Genomic DNA, 10,679 nt, shown 5'->3' with positions numbered 1-10,679 from the left:
GGGGTGGAACCAGGCTCCATCCCTTCCTGTCACACAGTGAATTGCCTCCACCTGTGCTCCCAGGGCTGACTGGGTCTTTCCTCCAGGTGCTCAATCAGTGGTTCAGGCCATGACTCAGCAGTTCCCATACAAACACTTAGCACAAATGCCTCCTTTTGTGCCACTGTAAGGGTGAAGAAATGTTATTTTCTCTGCCCGTGCAGCCCTGCTTCTAATTTTTTTTACTCAATTCTCAAACTATAATTTAGAAATTCTAACAAAACCTAAAGTATATTTTCTTTCTGCATCATTTTCTATAAATTTTAAGTAGCAGATCTTGTTTCTTGTTATTTGGTAATGATTATATGGAATAGCTAGCTAAGATTAAAGCGATTCTAACTTTGCCAGTACACAATTCCAGCGATTAGAAGCTATGTGCAAATTCTGTTTTCAATCTGATGATCATTTCACTTTTCATTACCGTGTAGCTGCTACTTGAAGAGCAGTAAGCAGTACTTTAAAATGGAAAGGGATTCAAGTATTCCAAGACCACCATTTAAACATTGAATTATTTCATGGCTGCAAGTTAGGATGATATATACTTTACTATTTAGGTGCGGTGTAGAGTTGAAGTGACTTCTCAAAGATGACAACTGCCATGTCAGATTTACAATAAAGGATGTTTTTCTGCAGATTTTTTTTTAAAAAACAGGGAACTACCTCAGTACAACCCCACAACCTAGTTAATCAATATATATAATAGCATAACTCATCACATACTACATCATGTAATTGTTCAGTTAAACTACCAAAAGGTTACAGACGGTATCTTACCATGTTCAACCATGTGTTACTGTCAGTAACATATTTAAATGACTATGCCCAACCAATCCCACTGAGTATTTCTTCAGAAAATAATGCAAAAATCTATATAACAACACTGCTGAAGTAACTGAGGGAAACAGTGAATACAAGCAGCAAAATTAAGGATAACCAGGAATACTCCGAAGTGTAAATTCAGGTATGAAGAAAACCAAACTGCAGACGTTCGTAATGCCCGGGATGAACGGCTTCCCAAAAATATCTGAAGGATGATATACCTCCTGATACAAAAGAACCCATAACAATATTGCTTGTTGGTTTAAAATACTTCATACTTTGAAGTGTCTGTGTGCGTTCTTAATGAGCAAAAATAAAATTTTAAACCCCAACGTGCAGAACTTTATTGAATGTTTGTAAATTGATGTACCAAAATATCTACTGTATTTTCAAAATAATTATACTGTACATTCATAGCTGCACATTTATAAACAAACTAGATAGGTACAGATGAATTATGGCTGCATGTCACACCGTGTGAGCATTCTAAAGCACAGAACTCAGTAAGAGGAATCGTTCTTCAAATGTCAGAATCTTTCTAACACACTATTGATACACAGACGATGCTGCACTTCCCCCTTTACTGTACCTGTCAAGTGCCTGCCTGCACAGAAATATGCATTTATGTGAAATGCACCTGACTGCATTTAGCCATTGCAACAAAATACATTCTTTCTTCACTGCTTCCATTAACTGTAGAATCACAAAAGAGACCTGCACAGACAAAAGATTTGATTAGCCAGTGTTTTTAGAAGGAGCAAATGTAGATAACGTAGGAATTATGAAACCAGTTCCTTGCAATATTAGTGACACAGGCACTTCATGACAAAATTGAGAAAGATGGGAAAGCTTTACAAAGCATTGCCCTGTGACAAACCTCCCCTTCACTCCCACCTCAGACACTTCTATACCAGTCTGTATTCATAATCCTTCCCTGTCTTCATGCATTTTCACTTATTCTGCACTTAATTTTATGAACCGAGTCTCCTCTCCTTAGTGCCTATTTGCTTCCCAGACTAGATGCCAGTATCCAGCAACAGGTAAGTTTCTCTTCAAACCCATTCTCAGATACACAGGCAAAGATTTAAAAGCTATAAGATACTGTGGAAGATACTAAAGAATCAAATCATACTTAGAAATCTCCTTTTTTAACTCTAAAGACATAATTCCGTGAAATTAAGAAGGCAGAAGGTCAAACCTTCTGAAAATCTTTTGTTCTATAAATACCATCTCATATTTTTAATAAAAGACCACTTTACTTCAGTTTTACTGAACATATACATAAGAAAATATACACACCCAGTAAACCCAGTATAAACACTTATTAAATGTGTACTTTCATTATTTCATTTCACCATAAATATTCCTTACCTACATTGTTTGAGGTCATATGTTCAACAGGAGGATTAGTACTAACTTGCCACGTTGTTTTAACCTCCTTTTGGCCATGCCCACTAGTTATGTCCACCTTCCACATTTCTGGATGATCACTGAGAGAATAATCAAAAAATACCCAAGTTCATTCAGGTACTTGGATCTGAATTCACAACCTGAATTTAGTGCTACAAACACGGAAGATTATCTTACTTCTGATAGAACTTCTTGACAAGAGCTGGTCTGATCGGCAGCTGAAACACATGCTTCTCATTTAGAGGGTTTTCTTTATAGTATTTCAGGCAAGTTCTAGAGTAATACGAATCAACAAGTTACATTCCTTGGAAAAATGCTTGTGCAACACTGCATAAACCTTATGCAAAATTAATTATGTCCTCAGATAGCTTTTTTTTTTTTTTTAAGTTTACTTACTACTATCAAAGAGAGTCTATGTGTTATTGCTGCTTATAAAGTAAAAAGTAAAAAAGAAATAATTACTGTGTCAAAGGGAAGAGGTTCTCGTGTTTAAACTGAAGTAAGACTGTACAGCTGACCATTATTTCCAACATGTGATGAAGCTTTTGAACACGATGAACTTGTTCTTGTAGATCTACTGATGTGGAAACAAAGTAATCCTGGAAAAGCAAAAAGCTCCTGCTCTTAACTGGACACCCAGTTTCTACAGACACAGCCTGCCCTCTGCTTACTAAGATCATTTCCTTGTTCTTTGGAGAAGCAACAAGATAAAGAATGGCCCAGCAGGGTCAGAACACAGTCAGAACTCTACTGCCTGCCAATTATTAATACCAGACAAATAGGAAATAATACATAAATAAGGAAACAACATAATGACATTTCTGCCCTATGCTGTCCCATCTTCATTATTTGCAATTCAGTTACCAAGCTTATGGGAAAGGTAACCCCCCCCAGCCGCTGAGCAGGCTGTACATTAAGAGTTAAAAATAAAGAATCTCACCAAATAGATTAACGTTGTAAGTTCCTGGCCTGTAAAGTGAACAAGAAAAAAACAATTACCACATATTGTCAGGTGAAGTATAAGGAACAGCCAGGTAACCTACCAGCAAATTCTACTTAAAAAAAACAAAGTGCAGCCACTAAAATGGAAGATGCTATTTACTAATATGATTACTAATTCAAAACGAGGAACAAAATCACTGAAGTGGCAGGGTAGGGGCAGTATCTTACATACTGCTGAGGCTGCACAACCATGGAAGCACCATGTAGAAACCCATCCTATGCTTTTGAGACAATCACCCTCCTTGGGATGCCCAGGTTTAGATATAACAAATATGAAAATGAAAGATCAAGTGTGTCAAAGCAAAAAAAAAAAAAAAAAAAAATTAAAGAAGCAAAAGATGAAGGGAAAGGAAGTAGATAACTACAGTGGTAAACAGGACAGCCCTTCCAAATTCAGAAACAAAAAATGCTGTAATACTAAAAACGAAGCTACATTCCTTTAAGAAAAGAAATGTACATTACAAACATAATTCCAGCCCAGCTTGGATTATACCATATGTAGTAAAAATAAATTAAATAAAATATATAAAAATAAAAAATCTGTATACTGTGGACTGTACAAACACAGCTATTACATATAAACACCCTTGCCTGATTTCCTTTAACCCATGTAGACCATAGAAGAAAAGGCAGAAAGAGCAAGAAGGTCTTATTTTATCACCTACAGCAGACAGATAAGAAAACAGAACAGTCCCGTTATGTAAATCTGACATTATTTTACTGTAAGTTCAACCATGAAATTATTCTCAATTAGAAAAAGAAACGCACAGTTCTGCTAAATACAGTTATTTGGAAACAAGTTCATTTTTTAATTTTGGGGAGCCACATACAGCGTGAGAGCATGAATACAAAGGAGGTTGGAAACAGCACTGCAGCAGATGGCAAGCAGAAGTGAGATCGAAGCCATCAGAACCTTCCATTATTTCCTGCACAGTGCAACCTTTTCCTTTGAAGCTCTAATCATGACAACAGATTCCTGGCTTACCTATGAAAAAGCTGACATAATCCTTCTTCATCTTATCCAAACCAATCTCCAAGAGCATCTGAATTGGAGTGACGCCACTGAGGGACACAGCCTCTACCTTGCCGTGGTAAGACTGCTGGATCAATTTACTGAGCAAACTGCTACTCCCTTGATGAATCTAAAAATCAAACAAGTTTTCCTGTGGGGTAACTGTGTACAAAACATCACAGATATTATTTAGAAATACAACACCATGGAAACATACAAACCGTGACAAGCAACAAAAAAAAAAAAAAAAAAAATCAAACAAAACAACATGAAGATAAGGGGCAACTAAATAACAAGAACTAGACTCTGCTTCAAGCAACTGAAAAGGATAAAATTATTGTGAAGTGCAAATACATACCCATGGCTGTATTTCACCGTGTTCCAGGAATTTTATGACCAGCGTGAAACACTCTACCAACTCCTGATAGGAACAGACACCTTCAGAAAAATGATGCAATATTTCATTTATCTATCCAGGCTTTCCCTTCAGCTGCTCAGTGTAACAGCAGCCCAACACGTACTTGCAAAAACGGAGCTGCTCATTAAAAAAAAAAAAAAATAGCCAAAATGTCCCTGTTCATTGCAGGGGAGCTGGACTAGATGACCTTTAAAGGTCCCTTCCAACTCTCAGGATTCTATGACCTATGACAGATGGCACCACTTTCTGTGAAGATTGCCCTGTTGTGACTTTAGAAACGGTCACTCTAAAGAGAAAACAATCAGAAGAGATCACAGAACTGCATATGATTTAAAGAACAGAGCATCACATACGCCTGGTAGCAACCTGAAGAAGTTGATTAGTAATCTAAAAACACTAACAGAAGGGTATTTTACTGAAGAATGGAAGTCCTACAACAAGAATGATAAAGATTCTATGTTGCTTTATCAACTTGAAGTCTTTAAGCTCTAGAAAGACACTTTGATAGAACACTAGTTTTCAGCTACAGAGCAGGGGCATACTCCTGACTGTTGAGTACTTTTCTAATCAAAAGAAATACAGTGTCTCCCACTACTGTTGCCATGCCTTTGTATGTTGTAAGAAAGTCTTACACACCTAGAATTAGCTCTTTTAGAAAAAGAATGTTGGTAACAATGTCTGAAGAGCTGAGCAGCAGGTAAAAGTTAGAGAAGTTTACTTTCATTTCATCAAGAAAGTAATACAGGATTATAGGGACATAGAAGAATTAAAGCACAATGGATGGGGTTAAAAAAAACAACAACAACTAAAAGCCACCGCCACCAAAACACTCCACTTACTTCTCATTTTACACCATAATTGTTCAGCAAAATCCAGGTCTCCTCGTTCAGTGAAGATTGATTTTATTGAACTGTCCACTGCAGCAGTGTCGCTTTTGATACTCTGAAAGAGTTTAAATGAAAAAGGATGCTTAGATTCAAAGACCCTTCACCAAAATTAAAAAGGAAGAGAAAAAAGCACACCAAAATAGTTCCAGTGTCCCCAAGATTGCCAACTGAATGCAAAATTATATCAAAGTGATGTATAATGGACACTGGTCAAACTCCCAGAACAGGGAGGTTTTCTTAAGGGTAAAAATTACAGTGGACTTTCTACCAGAGAACAGCCACAGAACTTCTAATTTTGCCTTTCGAGTCTTTTTCTATTATTTTTAAACCACAAAAGTAGAAAGCAAGAGATCTTTCTTTACATCTCTACATCTATTTATTTACATATCTGTATAAGTAATGTACAAGACGTAATCAAAATTTGAAATAACTAGCATCAGGGGAACAAGATGACAAAGAAACTGGTAGGAAATTGCATATACCTCTGTGTCATTCTTGTTTCCTGATATACAACACCCATCCAGTTTCTTCTTCAAATCTAGGAAAAAATAAACATCACCATCATGAAAGAAACCAGCCCAACCATCCCTGGGTCTGGTTATAAACCCCTGGGCACACACATTGTAATTGACAAGTACTCTGCTGGATGACTAACAGACAAAACATATCTATTTCTAAGTTGTTTCTACTGGGCAAGCATTTGCTTTGAAAAAAAAAATATTATTTTCTTCATGTATGCTTTATTAGGACATACACATTTTCCCTCTATGCCTCTACTGTGCTCTTGTAGCTAAGCATTAACTCCTTACATTCCAGAAATGAAGAATGAGGGGTGATCAGCGAGCTAATTAGAGTCTCTGGTTTTCCTTCCTATTTATTTGTCAAAGATAATTTTTGTCTGTTTCTCTGAGTTCTACCTCCATATTCATTTGTAAAAAATATGCAGTTGCATCTGCAAACCTTTGAGTGAACTCATATATCTGTTTTTCTTTTCAGGCTCATTTAGTAATATTTTAAGCTTCTAAATTTCTTAATTAATTAATTAATTTCTTAGTAATATTTTAAGACTGTTATTGCTCAGTTTGAGCTGCTTTCAGAAGCCACCAGTAGCTGGGGGTGCTTCATTTCAAGATGTTGAACAACTGCTGTCCACCACCACTCCCTGGGACACTCTGCACTTTTAGACATCCACGTGCACGTCAAGTAACTTGAAAGATGCAATCAGAACTCATTCAACTGCTTTCTAAACATAACTATCTTATTTTGTAAGAAACAATTATTACCTTTATTTCCATTTGTACAAGATATTGAGACTAATGAATCTATTCAACTGCTTTACGTGAGTTATTACAGCATAGAAATTACAATCTCTAGTTCTAATACTTTAGAAACTTTACACTGAATTTCCTTTGCTTCTGTGAAAGGCGACATCCCTCTCTTTCTGCGTAACAAGCAACAATTACCCATCAGAAATTCCTGGACCAGTTCAAAAGCCGACTGAGTCTCTACGGGCTCGGGCCATTCCGTCACACCTGTCTTCAAGCCTTCAGCCAAAGCCTAAAAGCAGCATCAAAACCAAAACAACACCAAACAGTTACTATTTGAGGTTCTGCACATGTGATTCTTCAAAAGGTAACTTCCCCAGGAGCCACACAGCTCTGTCAAGCCATGAATTTTGAAATGTCACACAATTCCTGGCTTTGGCATTCATGATTTGTCATCTGAGTATTTAAGACTCTTGAAACCAAATTCAAAGTTTATTCCGAACGCTTTCAAATATCTCTGAGAAACCGTTTGGGGTTTTAAACAGAGTAAATAATTAACACACAAAAAAAAATCATTATTCCATGTAAATCTGAAACTGGAATTTCTCATTTTAACTTACAAGGAGAAACTGCAGCTCTCTGTACAGCGGATACACAGGGCTCCTGGGGTCCCCAGACTCTAACATAATATTCTGAAAGTTCCAGAAGATTACATCAGATTCAAACTTTAGAAATCAGGTATCCTAAGATTTTCACTAAGGAAATACAGATTAGCATAATTAATAGTTCTGCTTATGAGTACATTACACTGCTCACATAAAGAGTATTTCTTTCATAAACAACAGACACAAATGGCAAGACTCAAACGTATCTTCTATCCCCTACACTATTCATGACATAAGCAGTGGAAAGAGCTTGGGCTCCTTTACTGACCAGTGTGGCAGCTGAACAAAGAGGGGGTGCCTGCAGAATCTTATCCACAGCGTGCCATGTAATGTCAATACAGATATTGCTTTCAGATCCTACAGCTGTGTCATCCATTGCAGCAGCTCTAATAAGTTCGTACTGAGCAAATCCTTTTGTTGCCACCTAGAAAAACAGATTTAAAAAAATCATTAAAAAACGCATAGCATTGTTTTATACCCATGCAAAATATTTTTGGAAGCACTTCACACACAAAAAAATATTAGCTAAGGAGAGACAAATACATTACAAGACAGAAAGCCCAAATGTTACTTCAAAAGAGACTACAATTCTCTAGTGTTGTGCTGATTTTATAAACAGTATCTACAAAGCTTCCCTAAATCAGCATCAGAGATAGAAAATGAATTAGAGGCAATGCCAGATGAAAAAGACCTACAACAGACGAATGATGCTTGACTTTATGTGCCATTTTGAGCTCTTCTAGGTTCCCAAAACAGGTTTTATCAGCTGTGGGACCTGGGAAAAGAAAAAAGGAAGGATAAAATTAAAAAAACAAGTTATATTTAGCATGTAGAATTAATATTGTATATGTCTTCATGTTGTCCTCTAGAAAGAAGTCCTGTTTCTTGCATTTAAGCTTTTATTTTCAGTAGAATAACATTTAAATGTTTATTAAGAGTCAATGCTAACTCAGCGTACCCGAGTGAAGGTAGGCCCCTGCACAGACACTGTTGCATTAAGAATATTTAAAAGTTACTTCCCACACTGCACACAAACATCTTTTTCTTGTCAAAAAAACAAGGAATAGAAGCAGTACAAGCCAACATCACACAAAGGTAGCATCCCCACATTAGTATTTCCTCATTCAATTTTGTATGTAATGTTATAACCTTACCATCACATGTAACCATATAAAAACTCATCCCTGTGATTTTGTTTCCAGCTTTGAGAGGCTCAGCTCCAAGCCAGTAAGTATGCTCAGGATCGGAGCCATCACACCGTATCCAGAGGGGTGGAAGCACAACCAGGTCACTGATCTTCAGATGGGTCATGTTTGGATTTTGTGCCATCGTATACAAGGAAATAAGCTGCCTGGGGATATGAACAGAAAAGAATCGCAAATCAGCAAGTACAGCAAAATCTGCCTGTTATGCAAAATCTTGAATAATACAACAGAAACAACTCCTGTCTGCCCTGCCTCATCAGCAGACATTAAACCATTTTACAGAAAGGATGCAGTATTGTCATCATTTTCTTACAGGTAGTGCAAAGAAGTCATGAAGGAAAAAAAATATATCGTAATGGAGAACACATTGTATACGTTCATACAATACTTCCATATACACTAAAAATCCGAAACGTATAATTGAATTTTAAAATTAAAGGATGTTAAAGAGATAAGTTAGTTAAGCAAACTAGTCGCCCTGATTCACTACCGTGTCTTGTACTTTAGTAGCAGTCCAAAGATTAAATTCTGACCAGACTTTTCAAACTGAAGCCCTCAGAAGAGAGGTATTCTTGTGCTAAGCTTTCTTTGCACACCTACACTGAGGCAGTCCCCTTAGCGCCATGGGACAGCTCACACGCGCTTTTCAAGCACCAGGACTTCACTACGCTGTGTTAGAAATATCTCTACCAGGGTTGCCATTCTGCAGAAAGAACAACGCTCAGGTCATCACTAAACTGGTAAGTAACTTTGAGGGATCAAAAATAGAGCAGGTACTGAATACTAGCATGAGAGACAAAAGATAAAAAGGAAAATGACACTGAAATGATCAGAGGGAGGCAGACGTTTGAGCATTTACTTTGCTCTTTGGACAGGAAGCGCAGCCGGGCCGGTGCCCTCCGTGGGTACGAGCTCGGAGGTGTGAAGGGCATCGTCTGCTCTCGGTTCTTCTGTTGGGTCACTCCCCTCACTGCAGCCCTGCAAGAGAAACGCACGGCTCGTAAAAACATTCGATGGGAAGAAAACAAAAAGTTTAAATGATGTTTAGAAGTCTAAAACTCACAGCCACACTTACCGCTTGCTGCAGAACATACAGCGTGTTGCTTCCATTCCAAAAGCTTTCAACGGGGTTTCTGCAACTATCATTGACGAAACAGATCTCTACATCATTCTGGAGGAAAAAAATAATAATAATACGCTATATATATAAAGCCCAGCTGCTCCGAGACGCGGAGCTGCAGCCACCACACACCCCCGAGACACGGGGCACCCGTTTAAAACATCTTTTAGTCACTCCATCTCTGCCTTTCTCTCTAGAGCCCCGTTTGTAGACACCGCGTAACTCGCAGCGGTCGCTGACGGTGAAGGAATCCCAGCATTTCTGGGGCCGCCTCCCGCTGCCCCTCCTGAGGGGCGTTCCCCGAGGCGGCTTTTCCCGCCCAAGCGCCGTTCCCGCCCAAGCGCCGCCGCCCCCCAGCAGCGCTGTAAGCACGCGGAATGGGGACTGCAGGAGTCATTCCCGCCCACAGCTTTACCTCAAAAAGACACGGCCGTTCAGGGGTGCTTTTCTCCTCCTCTTCATATATTCTGCAAGAACAATGACTATTAAGGCGCAGCAGTTCTGTTTTGTCGGCGCTTTTTCCCTCGCGTTCCGTTTATCTGCGTAACCCCAAAGCACCTCTCTAAACGCAGACCCTCAGCGCCATGCCCACACGACTGACCCCCGCTCCCCCCCCGCCCCGCACCGTAGCAGCCTGCTGTACAGCGCCGCCGCCGCCGCGCGCCGCCGCTCCGCGCCCATCGCCGCGCGCCTCCACCGCCCCCGGGACTACATCCACCGATGGAGGCGTAACTTTCTTTCTTTTTTTTTTTTTTTTCTTTTCCCCGAGCCCAGCAGTGGGTTTTATTCAGGTTTATTCCCTCCGCGCCTCTTCCCGTTAAAAAAAAAAAATATATA

At 38.9% G+C, this 10,679-nt stretch overlaps 1 protein-coding gene across 1 annotated transcript; it reads right to left on the bottom strand.

Annotated features, from left to right (window-relative positions):
* ZWILCH (zwilch kinetochore protein) lies at window positions 617–10,579 on the bottom strand. The gene is made up of 18 exons (XM_021407922.1): window positions 10,468–10,579; window positions 10,258–10,309; window positions 9,798–9,893; window positions 9,582–9,700; window positions 8,672–8,868; window positions 8,213–8,292; window positions 7,786–7,941; window positions 7,473–7,544; window positions 7,051–7,144; window positions 6,070–6,125; window positions 5,540–5,642; window positions 4,641–4,720; window positions 4,256–4,412; window positions 3,209–3,237; window positions 2,731–2,867; window positions 2,446–2,541; window positions 2,230–2,348; window positions 617–1,572 (listed from the first exon to the last, which is right to left on the bottom strand). Exons 1-18 carry the CDS (start codon window positions 10,521–10,523, stop codon window positions 1,481–1,483), a joined length of 1,791 nt encoding a protein of 596 aa, XP_021263597.1. The 5' UTR covers window positions 10,524–10,579; the 3' UTR covers window positions 617–1,480.

The sequence above is a fragment of the Numida meleagris genome, chromosome 9 (assembly GCF_002078875.1).
Source record: "Numida meleagris isolate 19003 breed g44 Domestic line chromosome 9, NumMel1.0, whole genome shotgun sequence".
NCBI classification, from domain to species: Eukaryota; Metazoa; Chordata; class Aves; order Galliformes; family Numididae; genus Numida; species Numida meleagris.
The sequence above is the reverse complement of the archived record's forward strand: the minus strand, read 5'-3'. Positions and strand labels throughout refer to the sequence as shown.